Source organism: Silurus aristotelis (genome assembly GCF_946808225.1).
Source record: "Silurus aristotelis genome assembly, chromosome: 21".
Taxonomy (NCBI): domain Eukaryota; kingdom Metazoa; phylum Chordata; class Actinopteri; order Siluriformes; family Siluridae; genus Silurus; species Silurus aristotelis.
The window spans coordinates 6,409,471-6,436,952 of NC_139594.1; the positions used below are offsets into that span (position 1 = coordinate 6,409,471).

At 38.8% G+C, this 27,482-nt stretch overlaps 1 protein-coding gene across 4 annotated transcripts; it reads right to left on the reverse strand.

Moving 5' to 3' along the window:
* Nucleotides 1-128: 128 nt before the first annotated feature.
* On the reverse strand, nt 129-27,482 carry mrtfbb (myocardin related transcription factor Bb). 4 transcript variants are annotated; one of them, XM_083524367.1, is made up of 17 exons: nt 27,372-27,482; nt 20,113-20,163; nt 18,633-18,782; nt 13,514-13,579; nt 10,461-10,516; nt 10,253-10,328; nt 9,950-10,111; nt 9,164-9,342; nt 8,695-8,832; nt 6,521-6,774; nt 5,055-5,202; nt 3,594-4,235; nt 3,421-3,516; nt 2,690-2,815; nt 2,301-2,435; nt 1,314-1,374; nt 129-1,137 (listed from the first exon to the last, which is right to left on the reverse strand). In XM_083524367.1, exons 3-17 carry the CDS (start codon nt 18,775-18,777, stop codon nt 689-691), a joined length of 2,733 nt encoding a protein of 910 aa, XP_083380493.1. In that variant the 5' UTR covers nt 18,778-18,782; nt 20,113-20,163; nt 27,372-27,482; the 3' UTR covers nt 129-688. The 4 variants fall into 4 exon arrangements, with proteins under 4 accessions (XP_083380493.1, XP_083380491.1, XP_083380492.1 ...); XM_083524365.1 differs by having other exon boundaries at nt 18,633-18,802; XM_083524366.1 differs by having other exon boundaries at nt 18,633-18,857.

Genomic DNA, 27,482 nt, shown 5'->3' on the forward strand with positions numbered 1-27,482 from the left:
CTGATTTAAACAGGTTGGCCAAATAATAAAAAAAAAAGCCTGTGTAAGCTGACCTGGATGCTGTATCGGGTTTCTGCTACATGCCCGAAACAGCCCGGGCAAATACTGCTCTGTTCTGCTCTGTTCTCTTTTTCACAGTGAGGACAATAATGTGCCATTAGATGACGAGTTTCTCTGTACAATAGCCCTCTCGCTTTAGTAAACGAAGGTACTTTCTGAACCTTCTTTTTTTTTTGGAACATTATATGTTTCATGAAATGCAGGAGGCATAAAGCTGCTGCAAAACAGAGGTCAGAGGTTACGTTGCAAATTAAATCGGAAAGGTAAACTAATAAAAAATAAAGGAATAAATTTATCGTTGAACAAAAAATAAGAGAAGAAATGGCTGACATTCTTTGTGTGTCTTCAAAGACAGTCATTAGTGCACAAATTGGAAACACCTGGCTTCCAACCAGGCCCGAATTAGAACACTGCAGTTGCTGAAGCGCTCATGGTGAGTGCCTACAAGATGATTCGGACAGAGATCTAGTATTGGAACGTTAGAAAGCTCTCTATCCTCCACTGCTGTAATCCTGTTGCATGAGGCCTCTGTTTTTTTTTTTACCCCTGAATACCTCTAAAGACTCTCAATTCACAATATCTTCATGGCCTGTGGTTCTCACCAAAAGATTCGTGTCTCTCTTATGTCTCAGTCCCAATGCAAATCATGAGAGTCTAGGAATTCTGATGAGAAGATGGCACCTGGTGCAGAGATACCTCCTGACTCTGGAACATTCAGGTCCAACCACTCCATGTTGTCCATGTTAGTGTCATTTAGGTTGAGAGATGGAGGTGGCGAGGTGGAAAACGCCAGCTCAGTGGTGTCCATGGGCGACTGGGGTGGGGCCAACAACTGGCTGTGCAGTTCCTCGATGAGGCGGAGAGCACGAGTCTCAGGGTTGCGTGGCAGAGTTCGGTCCAGCAGCGCCTCCAGCTGGTGATCTGAGGCCAGTGCAACCAGACTGGGCATGTGGGCTACATGAACCTGAGGTGGAGGACGAGACAGTGCAGTGCTGATGGGGAGAGTGGTGACACTGGCTGTCACAGGCAGATGTTTATCCGGAGAGAGAGCATCGTGTCGGAGCAGAGGAGAGATTTCTGCAAAAATCAAGGAAAGATCAAATGAAGATTATTTTAACAAACAGAGATTTTCAGTAGAAAGTAAGACAGAAGTTTTACATTAGTAGTTAAAAGTGTGACGTTGTGTTCAAAGCTTCTTGACTTGTATTAATTGAATTGTATTAGTGCGACTGCTGGCTAAGACTTCTCCATACCTCCACTCTCAATCAGGACATCAAACAAGTCATCCATGTGCTGACTGACCGCAGTGGGGATCTTAAAAAAATAAAAGACATTTGTGAGAGTAATGTTAAAACATAAAAGAATCACTGGGCCTCTTTCATCATCTCCGAGTAAATTTGTGGAAATATTTGCGAGCTAATAATAAAAAAAAGCAATGATTTTCATTTTGTTCATGTATGTTGTTCAGTTAAAAAATAAACTGTAATTACAGAGATAAAAATTATTCACAATACACATAATATCTTCATTTTCATAGCTGCTCCCAAGTCTACGTTTATGTTAGAGTTTCTATCATGTTTGACAGGGTCAAAAGAATCTGCCTTGATCCTTCAGATTCAGCAGTGCAGTCGTACACTAACGTCGACACGTCCAATAACACGTCCTTTGATTGGATGGCCAGAGGACGCACTACTCGGAGCTCGCAAAATGCATCTGTAGCAAACTGTACAAGCTCAAATATATTTGTGTGGATAGAAAAGCTAATTTTCATCCACAATGACTGTCAGAGGAGAAGTTCATTTGGTCACAGATGCACTTATAAGGACATGAACAAGACGACCTTCAAGAAAAGATGGACATTGCGAGGAAAGGTCGCAGTTCAAAACAGTTGATTTTTTTTTTTGGGTGGGTGTTCTTTTCTTTAGAATTTAAAAAAACCTACACAATCCTCGGGAAAACCGTAATGCATGAAAAAAAGGCACATTGTTCATTGGGTTTCTTGCTTTACTGATAGCATTCATTTTTACTGGATGAGATACCTGTCTGTGATGCAGGGCTCAGTTATACTGCGTTTCTATAAAATATCGATGGTTTCTATAGCTGTGACGTCATACGAAAGGTATGAAGACCTTGATGTGAAATGCACGGCTCGCCACTTTATACACACACACACACACACACACACACACACACACACACACACACACACACACACACACACAGAAGAACTGCACTTTTACCTGCACTGTAGCCTGAAGAGCTCTAGTTTGTTTGACAGCCTCCTCGTAGCGAGGAGGGTCTTTGTTCTTAGGGCTGTGATGATTTCTGAATGGAGATGGTGGAAGGATGTAGGTGGGCTGGCAGGGGGAAGTTGGCTAATGTGGAAAAGCAGAAACAAAATAAGACTTAAAAAGAAAAACTGTATGTACTACCATGAATGTCACTGCAAGTTTAAGGGGTTTTCCATGAAGGAGCATCCACAAAGGAGCATCAAATCATTGGCTGATATCCACTATTCATTTCAGACTTCAAGATTTGACATCAGTTATATAGACAGACACACATAAGCGGATGTCAGGAATATGAAGAAAAAAAATCCCATATCCCCAAAAATACAAAAGAGGCTTACTTTGGTGGTGAATCCATTTGGAGGACTGTGTCCAGGTGAGCATGACTGAAGCGCTTCAGATCTTTGCTGCTCCTGCTTTTGCCCCAGCTGAAGACCTGAGCCTGAGGTGCTGCACACGGATATTATCTGCAGACAAACACACTGCTAGTGAGGATTGTGTGGACCTAGTCTCTGTGTGTGTGTGTGTGTGTGTGTGTGTGTGTGTGTGTGTGTGTGTGTGTGTGTGTGTGTGTGTGTGTGTGTGTGTGTGTGGCTGGTATGCATGCAGAGCTCGAGTGTCAGCATGTGCACTGCCTATTCATCACTTGGCACCTGTTCCAGTTCTCATGCCTCACTGCAGCCAGGGCTTTGACGCTATTAAGAAAGGAATTCATCAGCTGACCTTAGCTGCCAATGCTTTGGGAATAAGAGAGATAAGTAGGAGAACACAAAGTGGGTGCAGGAAAAGAGCATTCCAAGCTAAGTCACTGAGAAATTGAAACGGGCGTGTCATTATGAGAACACACTAAAGTGGATTTATGAAGCGGAGTGGAACGGAATGCAATAATAAGTCAATGAAAAAAATGACAACAGGAAGTTTTATTGAAGTGCTGGTTTATAGATGAAAATAAAGACAAGGCTGACTGATTCCAGGAAAGAAAATGCCAACGAGGAACATGACAATAAATAAATAAACCAAAGTAAGCCAATGTCAATGTTTATAATACTGGTTAAAAATTCTTGGGTCTTACTTGAGGTGCATTCTGTGTCGGATTTCCAGGCTGCTGAAATGCTGCACTCTCGGTTTGAGCTAAGACAGACACTGTGGTTTGGAGAACTGGCTGTGTCTGCATAGAAAAGGGTAAATTTAGGACGGAGAATGATAGAACAGTTAAGTAATAACTAATTAAGCATGAAAATGGACCTGTGGAAGATGGATGTGTTGCTCTGGTTGATTGCTGAGGATGGTCTGTGAAGCCTGAATTTCTTGTACAGCAATGTAGAAGTTCTGCACCTGCCCCTGGGACTTGAACTTCTTTTCCACCATGGAGCTACAGCTGGAGGAGACATCATGCTCCTCTTTTATACTGGTGAGAGTTTCAAGCTCACCGTGCTGCTGTACTCCCTGTTGATTCCTCTTCTCCACCTCTAGCTGCATCTTGAGTTCCTCCACCAGACGCTGCTCCTGCTCCAGCTTGCGAATCAGCTCCTCTATCTGCCGTTCCTTCTCATACAGGCTCTGGTCTTTATCAGGCACTGTTGCATCCATTGATGTGTCTTCTGTCTTCATGATGGATGGAGATATAGCAGCCAATGCTTTGCTGTCGCTGGACTCCTCCATACTGGCAGTGGAAACCTCTGAGTGCACAGGAGACACTGGAGGAGTCATGCTTATGCTTTCTGTCTTTTGACTGCTCGGCGGTGCCGTGACACCATTCATCTCAGTCTGCTGAGTGCTGGTGACCTTGTAGCTCCCCTGGTGTGGCTTGAGCCTCTCTATAAGGTCTGTTTTAGTGCCAGATACAGGAAGACCACGCAGCTTCAGCTCGATTTTAAGTTCGGCTACCTGTAATCACACAGAAAATTAAAGATATGGTTAAACCGAAATGAGACATGCCAGTGTACTGGCTTTGGGTAATGATATCATTGATATCATCACTATACAGTGGAACCTCGGAGCTCGCGAGGGTTAGGGACCAAGACCGGTCGCGAGTTCCAAATTTTCGCGACCTTTTGATACGCCCCTTCCAACCCAGTAAAAACCCAAAGAACACTATACGAAATCGATGAGTAAATAACACTATTTCACTCCATAACATTTAATCAATTTTAATGAGATAAACCTTGATTAGAAATGTTAAAACTAGCGTTTTGAGCAGCTCGCGGTTGCTCACGAGCCGATCTGAATGAGAGTCGCGAGCATGCGAGGTCACGAGCGCTGAGGCCGCGAGCTCCGAGGTTCCACTGTATATCATTCTAGGTGTAAAACACTTCACTGGTTACTAGATGCAAGTTAAGTGGTTCTTTAGTTTGTAAAAAGAGATTATTTGAGTTACTATATCCTCCATGGTGTTTCCACCCAAAGAACTGTCCCACATTTTATGGTTTTTGCACCATTTTGTGTGAACTCTATAGTCAGTTTTGTGTAAATATCCCAGAAGATAATCAGTCTATAAAACCAGCCAATCTGGCACCAACAACCATGACACAGTTAAAGTCACAAAGATGACAGTTTTTCCACATTTTGTTGGTTAAACTCAACAGTAACTGAATCTTTTGACCTTTATCTGGGTGATTGTTTGCATTGCGGAGCTGCCACACAATTAGATAACTGCAGGAATGGCTTACTAAAATGACTTAAAATAATTTATACTATATGACATACCTTCATTTCATCTAGATTTGCAGGCAGAGAGCCAGGTTTACGGTAGTTCGTGCTGTTATTCCCGAGTCCAGAGGCAGCACCGGGCAGTAAAGTTTGGCTGTTTCCCATGGCCACGTTTGAACAGCTGCTCTGTACCTTAGGCAAAGGCCTGTCATACACACAGGGGGAAGAAAAACGTGTGAATGCCAGGAGGTTGATTTCAACGGAACTTCCTGAGTTTCTCATCATTCACAATCAACAGGCTATATTTTGGGCAGAATAACAGCAGAAGTTTGTCTAGCGGTCAGGTCAGGGAGCGAAAGAATGTGAGGAAGTGCAGTACTCAGGCACGTTCTCGAAGGCCAGACTAATATGTGAAGCAATGGCATTCAGAGACAGTTATTCAGAATTAGTCGTGTTTGCATTCCAGTCTGTAGAGTCAGTCATCAAGTTAGTTAATCAGTGGCAGTGGTGTAGGAGTTAAACGGCTAGCTGAGATCAACTGAAAAATTAGAGATCCAACCAACATTATTATCAAAGCATGAAATTATGATCACTTGCCAATTTTGCCTGAGCAACTTGGAATTGTGTGAAACGGTCAGGTAAAGATACATTTCCCCACTGTTACACCTTCAACTTATATAGTTACTTATAACTTAGTTAACTGCATGTAGAAATGAGTGACCAGGTGAGTAGCATTCAGTCCCATCATTTGGTTTTGTGTAACAGTGCTTGACAACCAGAAAATAAAGGAATTATGATTCATACACTGATCAGTCATAACATTATGAACACCTGCCTAATATAAGAACTTTAACAGCATTAACTTCTTCAGCAGATTGAGCTACAAGAGCTCGTCTGTTGGATCGGACCACTCCGACCAGCCTTTGCTCCACACATGCATCAATGTGCCTTGGCCACCTGTGACCCTGTCGCCGGTTCACCGCTGTTCCTTCCTTGGAGCGCTTTTGATAGATACTGACCACTGCAGACTGGGAACATCCCCCAACAAGAGATCCAGTTTTGAGGAAGCTCTGACCCAGACGTCTAGCTCTCACCATTTGGGCCTTGTCAAACTCACTTCAATCCTGCTACTAACACGTCAAATTTGAGAACAAAATGTTGACTTGCTGCCTAATATATCCCGCCTACTAAAAGGTGGCATGATAAAGAGATAATCAGTGTTCTTCATAATGTTTTGCCTGGTTGATGTATATAGCACTTTCATCTGGGGGTCACCCTTACACCACGGGGGTCACCATAACATCACAGAACAGCAGCATCAGATTAAATAAGATACAATTGAAATGCTATTACTTTATAGGCATCGTATTTCAATTAAACAAATAAGCTGCATGCAGGAAACATCAGATAGATGTTCCTGACTGAATCGGTATGATCACCAGAGAGAAGCATTACTTTATAGGAACTCCCAACACCTCCATTTTCCATGGCAATAGATTTTTAAGGGTTCCTTAAGCACACACCTGAATGATGCAGGTGCAGGTAGAATAGTCTGGTAGTTGTAGTGCTGTTGTTGCTGGCTAAGGATTTGCAGGTGTAGAAACTGCTGCTGTTGCTGAAGCAGTCGTGCATAGGTCGAGTCCATAGGGGGTTCACTGAGCTCCTGTTTTTGGTCTGGTGGGATATACAGGTGGTATTTGAGCTTCTTTACCCTTGGCTTGGGTTCTTTGGTCTTTTTGCTACGGCTTTTCTCACCAGGAAGTCTGGGTTGGCTTTGCTAAAGCAGGTAAAAAGAGACAAAGGTACATAAAAAAAAGGCTCACACCTGCAACTAAAAAACAGTTCTCACTAAAAGGAGCGGCAAAGTCAAGATATACACCGGAAACAGATATAACACAGATATACTGAGAAAACCGAACCTTATTGTTTGAACCCACCCACTGTTCAAGTGATCAAAAATATTGGAACGTGTGACAGCCAGATGTTTCTTATTACCCTGGTGTGTCCTGTTTGAAGCAGTTATACCTCAGAATGTTTAATCTTGGTTTGAGTCCTGGGTTTCACCTGTAAAGACTGTGTATATTGGTACAAAGGTTAAACAAACATGAAGACTAAGAAAAGGAGTGTCCTAACTTGGGCTTGTATGACAGATTCTGGTTTCCTAATTATTCCCAATTTACAGAGAAATGCATTCAATCTAATTAGATAGAACCTAATGATACAAGAAGATCCAGAACACCCAAGAAACAACAAAAGACTTCATCAGTGCAAAAATGAAGAGGGTTATAACCTAACCAAGTCAATCATCAGGCATTACCCCAATTGAGCAGCGTTGGTGCTGGCGTGACGCAGTTATTTCAAGCAAGAGATACACAACCAAAAATTGCTGTCCTGTAAGACTATATGTTCCAATACTTTTGCTCACCTAAAATTGGGTGGTCGGCCATGTTTTAAATAGTTGAACACATCTAGATGTATATATTACAAAGTAAATGCTAAAAATCAGCTCGGTATCATTTCTTATTTGTTTTTTGATCACAATTGCGTATTTCAACAGAGTAAAGCAAGAACAATAGAATTGTCCTTGCTGTTCCAATACTTTTGAAAGAGGTTGTATATGATTCATTGCCTCGACAGTGCAAACGCAGTCAATTGGGAAATCTGGGTGAAACCATTTCATGACATTTCTTGAATGCTTTTGAATAGATATAGAGCTGTAAGTCAGCATCTGTCCAGAATGACAGGATGGGGAAACAGGATGTCAGGAGGAGGACATGACCCTTATTGTTTTAAAATGTTCAGCTACAGGATATACATGAAAATAAATCTGGCATCTGAGGGAGTGAGTTGAAAACCAGCGAGCTGGAATAACATCGTTGCAGGTTTGCTTATATAAGTGCAGATGCTCAGATCCAAACTGGCCTCCCTAAACGGGAGAGACAACTTTTGGGACAAATATGCTGGACATGATCTAAGGGGTACAAATGATGATTAATGCACAATAGATTGCTCTGCTTTAAGTTTCTTAGATTGTACTTTCAATAGTGCGTAATAAGTGTCATGGTTACATTTGACCTTAAATTGGAGACAGAAGACAGCTGCTGCTTTTGTTGTTGGTTCATTAAATGAAAGCTTTTCAGGCTTTGTTTTGGCAGTAAGGACCTGTAACCAGGACAAAATATAACTGTCAAATCATTCTTACTATGACTGAGAGTTTAGTGTTACAATTCCATTGCTTTCTCTCCAGGATGCTTTATGATGGTGCTTTTAAAGAGCACTTTATAGGCAGCAGGCCAGAATGAATCAAATCACCAAAATAAGGTTCATGTTTATGACTCTGCAGATGAAAGAATAGACTGTTAATTCCATCCTCGGTTTTATTTTATTTTTTTTACTAAAAAATATCAGACCAGATTTGAGTATTTTGTTATACGTTTCTTAACCTTTAGTATAAAATGTAAAATTGAAAATCTTTTTTCCTTCACTTGTTACCTTTTCCCTAGAAAGGGAAGTTTCTTGTGTTCTTTTATCATTTCCACATATTCTCAAATATGATTTAATGCTGTACATAATTTGTTTTCTTTACCAAATACAATTCAGCAATCTGTTGCAGCTGACAGCCAGACCTCATTGACTCACTGCCCATTTGAGTGAAAAACACTTGCAGGAAATGAGATCACTGAAGCATTTTGCTCACCTTCACAAGAGTATGGCCTGGTTTTGGGGGAGGAACATTGGTGACTGGCTGAGCAGGAGTTATGTGCTCAGTGTTTGTCTGATCCTCGGCTGATGTTTGACTGAGTAACTCTGAGCTCTGGGTCGTAGGTGGACAGGACTGAGATAAAGACAGACACAAACCACATGACTTCAAAGGCAAGGGAGGAGGAACTGCAAAAATCCATCCAACAAAGAAATGCAAAGAACACAGACTGGATGGGAGCCAGAAATACAGCAGACATGCATCTAATAGATGTAGTGCAATGATGGACAGGTTTTAATAATTGAGGGTATTTATTTATTCATTCATTTATTTATTTATTTTTGTATCAGCAATCTAACATCCTGAGTTTTCATCATGTCGTGTTTGTGAAATGCTTGCTTTATCTCCTTGTGGGGGAAACACCAACATGAGCAATCTCTCCTGGAGCATTAATAATGACTTTCACCTGTAGGTTGGAGTCAGCGGTCAGAGTAGCAGAAGAAATCTCAGGCAGCTTGGCCTCTCTGGGTGATGGGACAGAGCACTGAGATTCCTGACTGGTTGGATCATCTGGGGACAAAGCTTCATTGATGTTCTCATCAAAGTTATAAACATCTGGGGTCTTTTGGTCCTTCACCTCACTTTCTGTGCCAAAAGACAACACCATATTTTATATATGTATGTATTTTAAATACATTATATATGGACAAAAGTATTGGGGCACTTGACGTTCCAGCCATATGTGTTTCTTTCCCAAACTGTTGTGCAAAGTTGAATTTGTATAAGATGTCTTTGGATGTGTGCATGAAACTTTCCATTCGATTGAACTAGGAGACCTAAACTTGTTCCAGCATGACAGTGCCCCTGTGCACAAAGCAAACTCTATGAAGATATGATTTACATGATTTGGAGTGAAAGATCTCCTACTATAGCGCTCTGGCCTCAACCCTATTGTAAACCTTTGGGATAAATTGGAACACTAACTGCACCCCAGGTCTCCTCACCTCACCTACATCAGTACCTGACTTTACTAACACCCTTGTGTCTAAATGAGCATAAATCTCCACAAGCACAATCCAAAATCTAGAATAGTGAAAAGAATTATAAGACCAAATTGGTGGAATAAGATGTAAGAGCAAATGAACGTGGAATGAGATGCTCAAAAAGCACATAACATACTTATGACCAGGTGTCCACAAACTTTTGCCAATATACTGTAGGTATCCTTGACTTGTATTGTAACGCTGCTTACCAATGATTGTCTTCTTGACAGTGGAGTCTACAGGCAGGATTTTCTTCTCCACCAACTCCATAGGGCCAGGCCTCTGGGCAATCTTCTCATTGAGGTCGTCAGCCAGACGAGCCCTTTTGAGCTTCATCTGTGTGGCCTGCAATGACGGCTCGGCCTGGGTCTCTGAAAAAAACAATTTAAATTCAAATCAATATAAAGAACCCCCCTGGCTCATGCAACCTATTTTTAATATTTGGTAAACCAATGTTGTGTTTGTTTTTTCACAGTGAAAAATCACCAAATCCGGACACAAAGTGTGGATACCTTGCAGGATGTGCATGCGGACCAGCTCTGCACGCTTCGGTCTACTACTGATCTTGTGCTTCAGGAAATTCTCAGTCTGGCCACAGCAAAGTAGGAGAAAAATAAAAATGCTCATGGTCAAGACTTCTAAGCCCCCTGTCTTGCTTTCTAAATTCTCAATGCTCTATTGCTATATTACTCTAAGATTTATTGTGTGCCAGTGACTCACCCTGGCTCTCTCGAGGCTTCGTATCTGTTCATGAAAGGCAGCAGGAGTCTTCAGTGCTGAAAAGAGCAATACATCAAACATCATTCTAAAAAGAAAAAAAAAAAAGCTTACAGGAGAACTCTATGCTGCATTTTATCTATCCTGCACACTGCAAACTGGCTGTTATCCTTGTGTTCTTTTGGTTCTGTTGAATCGTAGCATTTGAATTGCTTATAACAATCTCCCGTAGGGACCTGAAAGATCGTTCTTATCGGCAGAAATGAAACCAGTCAGTATTCTGCTAGACGGAGCGAGATGAAAGTTGTCTACATAAAGGGTTTTTTTTTTTCTTCCATACGGTTGCTTAACTGATTTTTCACCATTGTGAGGTGAACAGGATGTGACTGTTTTATCCATTCATCACAGGAGAGCTGAGCCTTTGATTTAGCAAGAAAAACTTTACTCATCCTCTGTGTAGTGGCTTTGTATTACTCATTCTACTAGCCAGCAAAACCCCATTTCTGCAGTCTTCTGCAAAAAAAGGCACCCCAGTTCGACTATGAGGTAGTCCTCCAATCCTAAGCAATAATAGTCAGTATTGTTCTTTATGCTCTGACTGTACCCGGGAGGTCTGGTGCACAAACTAATGCAGAGCAGACTGAGATTGCTACTCTGAAGCAAAACATCCACTTACAAACATGGTCCTCGTAAAGAGTCCCACAGACTTTTTTTTTTTTATCAGCACATATCTACAGACTGCAACCAGACACAAATACATCGTTCTACTGAACACTAATGAATACTGGTAATGGACCTCATTTATCAATCTTTTAGTAAAATCCTATGTAAATATTTGTGTTAGGCATACTGGACTAAGATTTTCTGTCAGAGTTACAAAGGCTTTAGAAATATATAGGCATTTTTTTTTTCTTTGTACTCGCATACATATATTAATCGCTTTGACAATGTCCAGATACAGTTGCATATCTTACAAAAGTGAGTACACCCTTCACATTTCAGCAACCATTATATTATATCTTCTCAAGGGACGATACTATAGAAATGAAACTTGGATATATATTAGAGAAGTCCATGTGCAGCTTGTGTAGCAGTACAGATTTACTGTCCTCTAAAAATAACTCAACATACAGTCATTATTGTCAAAATAGCTGCCAACAAAAGTGAGCACACCCTAAAAGATGCCCTATTTATCATGCTTTAAATACAATTCCCTCATAGTGACCACTGGATGTTCAACATGGCACCTCATGGTAAAGACTCTGTGAGGATTTGAGAATTAGAATCGTTGCTCTCCACAAAGATTCCGAGACTATAAGAAAATCTGAATCATTTGAGTTACAGTACAGTGTTCAGGGTCATACAGAGGTTTTCCAAGTTGGTTTCCACTCAGAACAGGCCTCACAAAGGTCCATCAAAGAAGTTTCTCATCCTCATGCTGTGCATCAGGCGCAGAAGCTGCTTTAAAAAACAGACACATGAGTGCTGCAGCATTGCTTCAGAGGTTGCAGAAGTGAAAGGTCCGCTTGTTAGTGCTCAGACCATACGGCGCAAACCGTAACAAGCCGGTTTGCAGGCCGCCATCCTAGAAGGAGCCTCTTCTGAAGCTGCTCACAAGAAAACCCATAAACAGTTTGCTGAGTAAAACCTGTTCAAGATCATGGATTACTGGAACCATGTCCTGTATTGTGATGAGACTAAGATAAACTTGTTTGGCTCAGATGGTGACTAGCATGTGTGACGACGCTCGGGTGAGAAGTACTAAGAAAATTGTGTCAAGCATGATGGTGGTAGCATCATAGTCTGGGGCTGCTTGAGCACTGCTGGTACTGGGGAGCTGCAGTTTATTGAGGGAAACATGGATTCCAACATGTATTTCAACACAGGAGGAACTGTGGGGCATCCAGAGGCGGAGGTGGAAAAGGGCCATGTGACTATCATCAAGCGGCTCCGGTATGTCATTATGGAGAAGTGGAAGAGGATCCCAGCAACAACCTGTGCAGCTCTGGTGAATTCCAGGCACAGGAGGATTAAGGCAGTTCTAGATAACAATGGTGCTCACACAAAATAGTGACACAGTTTTGACAGGTTCACTTAGGGTGTACTCACTATTGTTGCCAGCTATTTAGACAATAATAGCTGTATGTTTAGTTATTTTGTAGAAGACAGTAAATCTGTACTGATATACAAGCTGCACATTGACGACTCTAAAATACATCTTATTTCTATAATATTGTCCCTTCAGAACATATATAAATGTGCTGAAATGTAAGTACTCAGTTTTGCAAGATACTGTATACACACATACATTATGTAAATGTAAACTAATGTAAATTCAAATTTACATTACAATAAAATGCTAATCGAAGTACTTTATTTTACTAAACAGCAACATTGCATTCTAGCTTTGAAACAGATGTCTGATGTTCTGGAAATGATCAACCCCTCAAAACTAAATTGGATCTGATCTGATATTATTTGATGCCTTTTTGCCAACTATAAACAACAATCCTGTGATCACATCGCTGTTTTATAACTACGTTAGCTTGCGTAATTGGTCGGATAACAGAAAAGATAGAAAACATGAAGGAATGTTCCACAGGGCTTCTGGATCAGGTGCTGAAAGAAGTTACCGGTACATACGGCAAAATTGCTTCCTATGCAGGCCACACCCACGCATGGTTTCAATTCAAAACATGTGGAGAACTCTCAACAAATGCAGATACAGATATAGGCATTGTGTTATAGTCTTAATTCAGACACACTGTTTTAACTCAGATGCCATTCTACCTCATTTGATGTGTGTGAATGTGAATGAAAATCTGTTACAGCAATTCAGACTTTAAAAAAATATCTAGCATTGAATTTATACGACTGCACATACGATTGATGTGTAAACCACTTGTCTGTGTTGCGTCATCCGATCTGCTGAAGTAATGATAACCTCAAGAAGCACATGTTTGATGCTTTGCTCTAGCTTGTGTTCATACTCTTCATTTTGTAAATGAAACATTTTTTATTTCGACGTTGGTTTGACAGTTCTGTTCTGTACTCACGCGGCATAATTCCCTGGTCCACCAGCTGTTCTCGTGTGCGTCTTTGCTGGAGTCGGAGCTGCAGAACTGGGAAAAAAAAAAAAAACAACACACCGTTCAGTCAAATAATGTGTGACCATGTCCACTGTTAAAAGCGCTAAACATATAAACCAAATTGAATTTAAATAATAGTTCAACATATCTAACTTTTAACCAAAATATGAAATATATGAGCTTGGAGTAGCCAAAACTTGCAGCTCATTTGTCATTTTAATATGCTTAATCCCAAGCACATAACCTACAATCCCATGTATTAACATCTGTTTTCCCTTTGCTTTTATTGTTTTTTACTTATATAGCATTAACATAAATCAGGAAAACCACAAATTTGTGTTTGGCAAGCATAAGTTACAGAGACAATAAGATCAACACAAGTGAGTGAGAAAAAGGAAACATAAACAGGCGTCTGCTTCCCATTGCCCAAACAGTTTGTCCTTTGCAAATGCGGAGTGAAAAAAACCCACCATGAAATCCATCATCATGCAGTGGACAGCTAGGAGCTGATCCATAAGGTTTTAAAATGTCAAAAAGGAAAACCCAAAAAAATCGAACAAAACGAAGCATCACATGAAAGCCGTTCATTCCAGGACAGCGTGTACGGTTGTTTTTCTACAGAGGGGGCACCATCTTCAAATAAACACACAAGTCCTACTTTAGCATGATACCTCACATTGCTGAAAGGTGATGCTGGAAACTGGTGAATGATGCATTGGAAGACTTGTGATGTTCTATACACTCATTTTCAGCACCACACTGATGAAGGAAGGTCTGATTTGCCTGTCCAAGAGGAGATAAACACAGCATGGCCTGCTAGGCTCCCAAGAGAGCGTCCAATATGTCTGAGCATGGCTGTGACTCACTCTGACAAAAATAAACCTTAGCAGTGTGAGAACATGGCCTGGGAAAAATGGTAGATCTGGGGGCGGTGCGGAACCCCACTCCCTACAGGCTTTAAAGAGAAGAGAGTTGAAAGTTGGGGTCTGGATTTCAGCATCCTCCATCCCAAACTCAGAACAGTCTCTAAGTCCAGGTTTTTCATGCTGTCCCCCAATCCAGGTCACACATAAAAGTAATCACGAATGGTCTTCACGGATATGCCCTAATAACTGGGGCAGGCTACAGTAAATGAAATTCCTCTGTATGCTTTGCAGGACTGCTGGAGAATATCAAAGCTTTATCTCAACATAGATGTTGAAGGTAAGTACTTGGACCATGCTCATGTTTGTACTGATATTATGTCACATGAACCTGGGCCATAACTGCTCTCAAACTCTGCAATAAACAAACGGTATTCATTCCCCTCTACTTAGGCCCCAGCTGCTTTATCCAACCTTAAAGGCCGACGCGTTGGACAATGCAGTGCACAAAATCCAAACGTCTCCTAATGAATATCGAGCTGGTTTTTGTATACATGTTCAAGATTCCAAACTGACCTTAAATCTATAAATGAAACTAATCCCGACTTATGCAGCTGGGCTTTACTGAGAACATGATACCATATAAACAATGTGCTGGATGTAATGATGGAAAAGATATCCATACAGCGAGTTCATCTAATCATCATAACTCGCACTTTGTCATGCAGCTGAATAATGAAAGGCTGCAAAAATAAATAAATAATAGAAAACAAACTTCTGAGAATAAAAGAAAGTGCAAGAGGGGGTGCATGAATTCCACAAAACAGCCATGCAATCAAATCACAAGATAACATCTGGAGAGTTATCCAGGGGCTACTGAACAGAAACCAAGTACTTAAGTAGTAGGGTCATTACAATCATCATCATCATCATCATCATCATCACCACCATCATCATCATTATTATATTATTATTATAATATTTGTCTAGAAAGACTTTACACTTTAGTACATACTCAATTCATGTTTCCAGACTAATATGATACATTGTGTGATATATATTATGGTATAAAATAATAAAAAATAAATAAATATGCCCAGCTGGATATTTACCCCTGCATACGGTTGGGGTTTCGACCTCGATGCAGGCCATCAGAGATCAGATGAAGGAAGAGCTGATAGTCCCATGGATCGCTGTTTCAGGTACAACACCGGAGTAAAGCAGAACTCAGCGCTTCTCGCTCAGCAGCAGTAAGCACACTGACCCAGCCCCGCCCCGCCGCGGCTCAGCCAATCAGCACCGGGAATAAAGACGGTGGGCGGGACAAGTGGGTGGGGCCTTTCGTTTAACCCGAAACATAACTTTCCGAGCATGCGCACTGCCGTACACTCGAACGCTATTTCATATAATGTAAAGTATTTATCATAAAAATACTATACTTTCGATTTTATACAATAAACAATATCTGGACATAAGTATTGGGACAACTGACTTTTCCAGCGAAGTTTTTTTTTGTTATCTTAAAGCTGGAGGCACACATTTGTATAGGAAGCTTTTGGATGTGTAGCATTAAAATGGCCCCTTAATTGATCTAGGAGAGCCAAACCCGTTCCAGCATGACAATGCTCCTGTGCACAAACTCCATTAAGATCTGCATTCCATTGTTTGGAGATTTCAAGTGGCCTGCTTTAGAGCTCTGATCGCATCCCTATTGAACCGCTTTGGGATGAATTTTAACACTGACTGCACCCCAGGCCTCCTCACCTCACCTACATCAGTACCTGATTTTACTAACAGTCTTGTGTCTAAATGAGCACAAAACTACACAAGCTCACTCCAACATCTAGTGGAACATGTTCCTAGTAGAATGAAGGGAATTATAAGAGCAAATTGGGATTAAATGTGGAATGCAATGCTCAAAAAGCATTTTTTATATAATGTAGGTAGCCTATATTAGGGGTACGAACCTTTGCACTTAACTATATCATATGCAAGCATTTGTATTGTTTTATAAGTGTTATTATATAATACATAATAATACATTTAGGGAGAATTTAAAATAATATCAGACAGTATAGTACAGTATCTAATCAATCCTGAGCTCAGTATATTGTTCAGGTTCGCATATTGTTGACTATAGCATTTATTTTCTCTCCAAACCACATTGGTTTTCACTAGGAACTTCATTTTTCTCCCATTGACCAGGTAGTCAGACGTATTCTATGCGTATATGTGTATGTGTATGGTGCATTGCAGACCGGCAACCTTCAAAACAGGCCATGCATGCGAAATCTTGGAAAAGTATTGGACAGGGATCAATACGTTAATGAAAATGAATGAATATTCGAAACCATTTTCAAATAAATTGAAAATACAAAGCAGGCAGGATTGTGCTCATTTGGTTTGTCCTGTGGAGATACCGCAGAGAAATGCACTTGTTTGTTCTGCAATCATCTCAGTCCACCCAAACAAAGTGCTGAAGCAATGCTGTCATTCTGGTGGTGAGAGTCCCCAAAGGGCAAAGGTCAACGCTGCAATTTGCAAAAAAATGAGCCAGAGATGACATGTCCAAGTTTGCGTTCTTTCGAAAAATGTTAATGTACTTTCTGTAAGAGTTCCAAAGTTTCCCCGACAAAAAAAACATCTACTTGATCTTATTTCTTCCAAATGTCTCTGGAAAAAATAAGACAAAAACAAACCCATAAAGGCCCACATGGGAGTGTTTTCATCTTACTGCTTATTTGTACAGGATTATTTCTGCAAACCAGAAAAAAAAGAATGACGAAAACATTTTTAGTGGCAAGAACCGTTCAATACCTTCAAAGGCAATTATAAAAATCGCACTCAGAGTGTGAAACAGCAGGTGACAATAGCCAGTGTAAGTTGTCCAGTTAGTTGGTAGTCACTTTCTTAGAGACAGATATGAGCAAATGATAATTTGATCAATTAAAAATAATCATGATACTGAAAATTCTTTAGTTACCCTTCAAATCTAAAGTGTATTCCAGTGAAACAGGAACTGTTCGGAGTAGGAATGTTGTGCATGCCATCATATTACATGTGCAAAAAGGTGTTGATGTTAGTCAAGGCAAAATATGGACTGTTTCGGGCTTCATGAGAAACTTTATTACACCGAAGGCACAATCATAAAGAGAGCACAGACTGGATCAGGTTGGATGTGTGTATACATTAGGGTTGCAATGCAACACCATCTGCATCTGTTTAGGCCTCAAAATATTCACATCTGTTTTTGATTAAAACTATTTTAACATTCTGTTAACAAAGGGAAGCCAGTAATTCCAGCAGTTCAAATTTTTCCATAAAAAACAAGCGGATTATTTCATAATTCGCAATAAATCCTGTACTTTCTGTAAATACTACAATACTGTGTTATTTGCAACATTGTTTTCTGAGATTGCTAGACGTCAATCTTCTCTAATAATTTGTCAAACATGGACCAGTGAAAACCAAGGACATTTCTCTGTTGTTTCCGAGATAACAGATTGAATGAGTCACAGTTTCAAGCGTACACACAGTACCTGGGAGTTATTTAATAACAGGAGATGACTGCAGGATTGAAGGAGAGGAATTACAGGCATGCATACTGGGCTCTCGGCTTCCTTCTCTGCAGCCTATAAGGACATTATTTTCAAGTGCATTTCTTCTGCGTAATGAAATGGTAACAAGTGGGATAACATGAAATTACATTGGAGCGGAGCTGAAGAATTAGCTATATGTGAAAATATCAACTGTGACTCAATGCCAGTTTGCTTGCATCGACTGGCCCTTCTGTGCCCTCTAATTACGGTTCACATACCACTAAAACATTTCCAGTCTAGAACATTGGCCAAGAGTGTGAGAACCTGATGAAAGAGGCACAGAAGCAGCCGAAGGAACACAACGTCACAGTTTTTCCGCACCAGGAAACCATAGTCAAGCCAAAGAACCTTTGAAATAAGAGCTCTGGGGATTAAGGCAAACATATTTACACAATTAGCCAAGATAATAGAGGATTAGATTTAATTTAAAGGAAGTGTTTAAGTCGTGATTAGGTTTTCCATTTGCAGGCAATTTCAAGCATAATTCCTCATTATTCTTCCCACAAAGCGGTTTATTTCACAGTGTCAGAACAGGGTGGGAATTGAAACAGAAGAGGAAGTGTGGGTGATAGTCATGAAGTTGGGTGTGGATTTTAGGGAGACTGGCCAAATCGATTTGCTCACCGTTCTTCCTCTGCTGAATAGAAGGAAAACTATGACTGGGCTGCAGCGATATTGCCTTCATGTCATGGGTCACATCTTCACTTCTTGGACTCTGAACCAGAGTATCCCAATCCCTTTCCTTTCCCAGACACCTTTGTGGCTCCATGTGACCTGAGAAAGGTGAAAAAAACCTGAAAACAGGTGTGTGGCTGAAGTCAGAATCTGATGGAATCCTTGGATAAAACTCTGAAACACAGAACGGATATAAGTATTTATAAACTAGGAACTAGCCGTAGTCATGCTAGTCACCTTCACATTTTCTTTTACACTACAAAAATTGACCAAATAATAGCAATATGTTTCCAATTTTTGGGTAAACTAAACAATTAATGGAAAATGTCTCTGTTTGGAGAGTTTTACACGTTAATCATAATGAGTTGGTAACTTATATTAATGTCTATTATAGTAGCGCTGGGGAAAATTTGCATGAGAATCTTTTAAGCATTTACATCTAGCAATTGTATTATTTGTATATAACTGTTACATGCATTTTTTAGTTGAAAGCCATTATGAATGTAAATTTAAAGAATATCATGAACGTATTCATATATGAAGTGGACGTGTCCGAATGCTTACACACTCTTTTCCCTTATCAATTATCTATTATTGGGATGTAGTGCTAATCAGCGGAAGAAGCAGATCTCTTTTAAACAAATTGTTCCCCTTGGAGCGATGCGGTTCATATCTGCCTATCGGTGGCTGAGCAGCTGGGGTTACACAAAGAAATGAGAAAGATTGATATACCTTGTTAGACAATGACTTTAGAAGCTACATGAAGTGTGTGAGCCTAGAAATGAAAGAATTTGTATGAAACTGTATGTCTGCAAGATTCGCCACATAATTTCAAAAACCCTTGAATCTTGTACCAGGTCTGATAGGCTGTTAAGGATGTGCATGATGGGGATCAGTAGATGGCAGTGCAGTTCTGATCTCCGAATCAAATCAGAGCATATGAGAGCAGAACTCTATATTACATTCAGAGAACTACACATTAAGGTATGGGACTTGTATTGAGAAATCTTCATATACAGCACACTATTGTCAAAACAATCGACATAATGGTGAACAAACATGACAGAAATAAACTCCTGTTGTAATACACCACAGATGTTAACACAGGATGTAAAGCTTACGACTAAAAGGTCTGCGACAGAACTCTCTGACAGACTCTGACACAGAATATTTACATCAGCGTCCGAGTTTCATTTTCATTTCCTTCTTACTATATAGTCAACTCATCTGCCCTGCACTATGTACGATTTAGTGAACAAATGAGCGATTTTCCGATGCAGCCTACGTTATTTTACATATAGTTCACATTACAAAAACAGAAAGTCTTGTTAAGGAAGCATGTATACCAACTGAAAACATGTGTGAAGTAACACATGTTACATGACTGTAATTTATCTTTTGTCCATAGGGACTGGGTGGAAAAATTTACCTCATGGAAGAAAGGGAAAAGACTGGTCAGGCACATTAGATCATGGAAACTCTGAAACAGATAAGAATCAGAATGAATAATAATAACAATAATAATAACACTAAAAATAACAATATGAAAATATGTCAAATATGAAGATGTTTTTAGTATGATCAACATTTTTTGGTATTGTTAATTAATAGTTGCACTGTGCTATGCTACTGAATTTAATTTAAACACAAAAAAAGGAAGGATGTAATTTCAGTAATGTAAAAATGCATTCTCATAGATGTATAGACAAAACAGTGATTGACAGTATTGAACATGAAATCCTGGAAAAAAGCATAAAATTTTTGTTGAGTGTAACTGTTCGCTGCTGTTCACAGTATAGTTTCAATTGGTACATTGCTTAAATTAACTTTGTTTGAAATGATGGATAATGTTATATATATTTAGACACTGGTCAGTCAAACAGTAATTTCTCTAAGCTCTAAAACCTATTCTTGACAACAGGAAATTCATCATACTTTCACAAATATATGATTATAATCAGAGGTGGCAAAAGTACACACATACCTCACTCAAGTAGAAGTACAGATACTTATGTTTTAATAGACTCTGGTAAAAGTTGGAGTACTACACCTTTTCTCTCAAGTTAAAGTTACTGGACCTCATGTCATTATTAATCAAAATAATACAAAACTAATTTAAAATGTTGTTACCTAATGAATGTATTCAGGCCAAACATCCACCATATAGAACATAAGCAGAGAAAAGATTCTGATGATCATGTGATCATAATGTCTCTGATCTCAGTTACGTTGCTGACTCCCTCTGTCATATCCACGTTAACCCCATACTTCTTGTTGCATTCTGACTTGCTTATTGTGAGCTTCATAACCTATTTGGTGTGTGAGAGCCAGGAAATAATACACCAGCGGTAGATTGAAAAAACTGTGCTGTACCAAGAAATAGGTTGATGGGCTGAAAACGGCGTTGAATGAGAAAAAAAAATATTGATCATGTCATGAAATAGATTGAAACTAAAGTAACGAGCCTGGATTAAAAATGTTAGAAGTAAAAAGTACAGATATTTTTGTAAAAATGTAATGAATGAAAGTCAAAAGTTGTCTGTAAAATAAATAGTGAAGTACTGATACCAGAAAAATCTACTGAAGTACAGTAACAAAGTATTTGTTCTTTATTTATTCCCACCTCTGATTATAATCGATCGTTTTGCATATTAATTAATGACGCTTTACTTTGAGTTAGTTGATACCCCATGTTTTATCAGATACACTATCTGTCCTATAAAATGTCTTTTTATACTGTAGCACTACTATTTCCTTTTACTGGAGCCAAGAGGTCAAAACCTGTTTAAGTGTCACAATGTACACAAAGCAAGCTCAATGAAAACATGGCGTGTTAAGGTTAGAGTGGAAGAACTCTAGTGTCCTGCACAGACCCCTGCGCACACAAATGACCTGAACCCTACAGAACATCTTTGGGATGAACTGGAACTCTGACTGCACTCCAGAACTTCTCACCTATGCAACATCAGTATCTGATCTCACTTGTATCAAAATTAACACAAATCTATACAGTCATGCAACTATCCATCCATCCATCCATCCATCCATCCATCCATCCATCCATCCATTCATCCATCTACAATGAGATTTTTAATGAACATATATTAATTGTCAGGTGACACAAATGTTTAGTCATACTGTGTGTCTCCAGTGTGTGTTTTTTCAATATGTCCATCACCACCATAATCAGATCCAGTGTCTGACCATCTGTATTTATTATGGTGGGGCTATTAGCTTGAAAAGTGATGTAACCATTGAATGACCAGAGGTGCCTGTGACTATAAACATAAATGCTATGAAACCTGAAAAGCATATCATCTGTTTGCTGGAAGCCAGAATGGGCATCTTTAATTACAATTTAATGTTGTCATATATAAATAAGGACAATTTAATGGGCCCTATTTAGTTTATGTGACAGTTAGATCATATTCAAATCTCTTGATGCTTATCAAACATTTATGCTTTGCTTCAGTACAAATAAACACATTGCGTCGCACTGAATATTATATAAAACTATGACTTGTAGCACATGGTGCATTATTGTTAATCATTAATACGAAATTAATATCTAAACATGCCCATGGAAACACAACAGTTGTTCACCAAAAAAAAAAAAAAAGCAGTTACTATGGGAACAGTAATCTAGCCATGTGTTGATAAATCACTAAACAATAGCAGGAGAGATATTTATGGGTGAGGGCCACTCTACTCAATAGTCCTTTAAGAGATATGGAAAGCAAGTGCATGAAAGCCTGATGCAGTATCAGAGATAATCCACGATGGTGCACTTCCTGTTAAAAAAATACAGCATTTTCATTAAAGCAACCTTGGACACATTCATTCCAGTATTACAGACACAAAGCGTACAAACAGTCTTATTTAATATATACACAGTTCTGTACTGATTCTAACACATAATAAATACAATTTCTTTGAAGAATGGATGGAACGTTTTCATTATCAAGACATTTCAAGCCATTTAATGGAATTAAACAAACTGATCCTGTTATTTGCTGTAAATTAAAACCAGCAGAGTGTCTAGCTCATCCAGACAAACCAGTGCCTCTGTATGACACAATGCTTGTGCTCTATTTAACATAAAGAGCACAAGTTTAATGGTATGGAAAACAGTCTAAATTCAGGTTTTAAAAAAGCAAACAATCTCTCATTGTAATGTACATCCCAGTTTCTCAATAGAAAATGAAGGCATGTATGACTGAATAATCAGTTCTGATAATGGCCATATGCAGCCATTATTCACACACCAAGCATCATTAGAAACAAATGAATTCATAGGGTTTCTCACGTTTTGTCACTGCTAAACTGACCCTGTGCAATATTGTTATGAAAGAAAAAGGTCATGATAAGCAAATTGGGTGAACTTCTGACAGCATTGTAAACCCAAGAAGTCATCCTTGGCATCGTCATACAAAGAGAAAACCTTAGAAGAAGCGTGTTTGGTTGTCTAAACAAATGTTGTGTGTATTAAAACACTACTACTAGCTAGAAAAATTCTACCCAAAACAAACACTGGCTCACTCGCAGTAAAGCTGCAGAGGGTTAGACATGTGGCTAAATTTATCTCAGAGACAGGGCAAAATAAGCAGCTGGAAAATACAAAAAAGTTCCATGTGTGTGTGTGTGTGTGTGTGTGTGTGTGTGTGTGTGTGTGCGTGCATGCATATATATGCCTGTATTTATTGGGAACTTAGACCAGGAGTCATCACAAAATCAACAGTGTGAGACTCATTTGAGTGAGAGAACGCGAGGGGAGGGGGAATTCCTTAACCATTACCAAAATAAATCCCACATTTGAAACAACTTTCCCAGAAAGTCAGTTAACTCCCTAGAGCTCATCCCAGAGTCTGGCGCACATGACCTTTACTCCACCAGCATGTTCTTTGCCCTCTGACTTCCCTCTGGTAGGGGGTTTGCAAGAGAATTGGGACACGCTGATCCTCAGCCAGAAATAGCCTCTGGGCCTCCAGGTGAGCGGATGTAATACTTTCTTTTAAAATTACATCACAAAGCATGACACCTTGTGTGGCCACATATGTTCTTTTTCCACAGAAGTGAATTTTTATATATTTATATAGGTTTTTTTTTTTTACAACTTATTACTCTTATGTAGCAGGGAAAAAAACATAGTATGTGTCTGATAATGACTAATTTGAAGCGTGTGTAGCACTGAATAAGCGAACCCTGTTTATTACACACAAACCTATAAGAGGAACAACAATTTCCACAAAGAGGCATTTTTTTGGGTAGCTTACATTTCCTTTTTTTAATAAATAGTTGAACAAAACAATTTAACACGGACCATTGTTACTGACGCACCACACGCTAAACTCTGAAGAACTCTGGACAGGTAAACACTATTGTAGCCCTATGACAGCTCGTATCAACCACATAAAAAAAATGCCTAATTCAGACTTCTTTTACTTTGTTTTTCTCTTAATTTCAGATTTTTTTTCTGCTTTTCTGACGTTTTTTAGTCAATTGGGCAGCGTTAACTTTTTTTTCAATGTAGTGAAAACAGGCTTTCATATAACAAAGAAGCAGCAGAATGAAAAAAGGAGGAACCGCGAGAAAACAGGGGTGCGAGGAGAAGATTTAGGCCAAAGAAAACGACAGTAAGTTCAAACTTAAACATAAAGAAACCACAGTACAATGTGTTTACCCATTTTTAAAGTAATTTACACTTTATTATATTTGTATTTAATATTATTTTTATTGATATATTTGTATTTGCATTTTTATGTAATATGGCAATAAAAAAAAAATGCACTATATGGTTTGAGTTTTCATAAATATTTTGTATGCAATTTCAGCAATAAATATTTAGAGTTTTCTAAATAGGAAACATGACATGTTCATTCAAGAGACCGTCTTATTTTCTCTTGTATATTTAGTACTGATCCTTAATTTTAAAAAAAGTACTTTTTATCTGATTACTTGATTAATCTATGGAATAATTGGTAGAATACTCGATTGCTAAAATAATCGATAGATGCACCTGATGTTGATTTGTTAATTATATCTTTGTTTTATTGAATTGTGCTCGGTTCTTAAAGTACAGAACATACTAGATTAGAAATAAGTCCTGATTTACATATTCACATTATAGCAATAATCCTCTTTAAAAAAAAGTGCACTTGCAAAAAATATTTGCATTGAATCTGCATATAAGAGACAGGGTGACGATAATAGCACCTTCCCCTCCAGCATTAATTTAAACATATGCATGGGCTGAGAAAACAAAATCCAGACCACCAGGGACTGAATTATAAATACAGAGACCTCCGGACCAGCGCTGTGAGAGTGAAGCTGAAATCTGTTTTTCCCCCTCACTCCCACCCATGACTATGTAAAGCAGAGGACCAAATCAAAACAAAGTTTAATCTAAATTCTCGGGAATATGGTTTAGGTGGTTGGTGATTTGTGAACTCTGAACGTGTTTCCTGCCTGAAGCCAGTTCATCGACACTGACATTTATTAACATGTGTGATTGTAGATATTCAGGAAGAGTCATTACATTTGTACTGTATATGCAGTGAGAATATTTCCCTTACAGAAAAGTAAACAATCAAAGAGCATGTCTACTAAGGAAATGATAATGGCCAGATATGCTAGAAACAGGTGAATGCCATCTTTTGTAACGAGACATTAAAAAGAGGCCTTGAATGTAAACCTTTATAGGCAAGTGCTTTACAGAAAAGACAGGTTTTCATGCAAAACCTGAGAAATTAATCACGAAATGGTGGACATTTGCATATTTCTTCACGGTAGTGACAGCTGATACTGTCCAGACAAATAGAGAGAGCTTCAGATAAACAGAAACAACACATTAAGTGCAACCCTTTTAAACATTATACTTGACACTTGTACTGACGAACACAGCACAGAAGAATTCATGAGTAGCACTATCTGGAAATACATGGAAAAGCATTCTATTTATTTTTCAGTGAAAATTGACTCTAAAAAATTACTCAAACTACATCAAGTACAAAAGTCCTAAAAGTTCTCTCATAAACATACAAATCATATGACTATATGAACTCATATAATAAATACATAACTAAATGAGAGTTGTATTTCAGTTAAAAATGCAAAGCAATACAGAGTATCATACATCCCAACATTCACTGTTATTTACAGTATGCAATATTACAAGAAATCTGCATACACATTCATCATCCGTTTTAATAGGAACAGCTGTACACTTTTAGATAATGTAGAAATTCCTTCCAGATACAGGTCAAGAGCTTCACATTCAACACCAGAATGAAAAAAATTAAAGTGTGATCTCTGTGACTTGCCAGGCTGAAGTATATCAGACTGCAGATCGAAATTTTATTTGGAGTTTACGCAAAAAGCTATAAAAAAATACACAATGTTCGGTCTGCAGGCTTAAACTCTGTGCTGATGAAAGAAATCTGAGGAGAATATCCAGACACAAGGCCTATAGTAACTCAAATAATCACTCTTTACAGGTGTGATGAGCAGAAAAGCATCACCTAACACATCCAAACCTTAATTTGGATGGGCTAAGACAGCACAAGGACAAATCAGGTTCCACTTCCGTCAAACAAGAACATAAATCTGAGATTGTACAGTTAACTTCTATCTCTTCTATCTTACTCTATATGGGTGAATATGTGCCCATGGTATTCGAAACTGATGTGGTCTCCTGCTGAGTAGCTTATTCACCTCAAGGTCAAAATTTTAATATTTTGCATCAGATTTGTGTTTCTGTTCGGGTAGTGTTATTTTCCAGATTACAACATCCTTCCAAGCAGCTCGATCCAATCTGTAAATCCTCTGCTTAACACTTTTCCATAGAACTGTCATTTACTCAATGTTTTCGTTTTTCCCACCATTCCCTGTAAACTGTTGGGGGTGAAAAATCCCAAAAGGTCATCAATTTCTGAACTACACAAACCAGCACATCTGACACCAACAACGACAACCATCTGTGAGAAATCATAGAGATCACACCCTCATCCTCATACTGATGTTTGATGTGAACATTTTCTGGAGCTCAGGATCTGTATCTGGATGATGTCATTGAAATCATGTTAAATTATGTTAATCATTTCATATCGAATAATTGAATAACTGCAATAAACGAGCGTATGTAATATTACAATAGACAGTAAATGTAGAATTGGTCAAAAGGTGAAAAACGTCCTTAAATGACCAAAGTGAGGGAAGGGCTTTCAATCGATTAAAACGTTGAATCGCGATTAATCGCACGATTGTCATGAGTTAACTCGTGATTAATCGCAACCTAATTTTTATCTGTTCTCTATGTACCTTGAATTAATATATTTCATGTTTTTCATTCCCTAATCAACATGGCAAATATGGATGTTTTATGCAAATGTATGTTTATTATTATTGACAATATATAATAACATAATAACAACAACAAAAATAATGCAATGCAATGCACTATATAATTGTATATTATATAATATATGACCGGTATTATTACATGATCATCATTTGCACGATTATTTATAATTATAAAAGTATCAACACAGGAAATAAACTTGCCTGAACTCTCTGTGCTCTGAAACTAATGAAGTGTTGCATATAAATAACTTCAACAACTAGGAGACGATGAAATAAATAAACCGCTTCAAAAAAAGTATTTTAGAAAAAGAGCATAAAGCGGAAACCTACCTGTGTTTTGTGTTTTGTATATATTCATGTGTAGATGTCAGACTCCGTCCCTTAACCGCACACTATGTTTGCATACTATTTAGCACTAGTGTGTAGTGTGCAGTGTGCAGG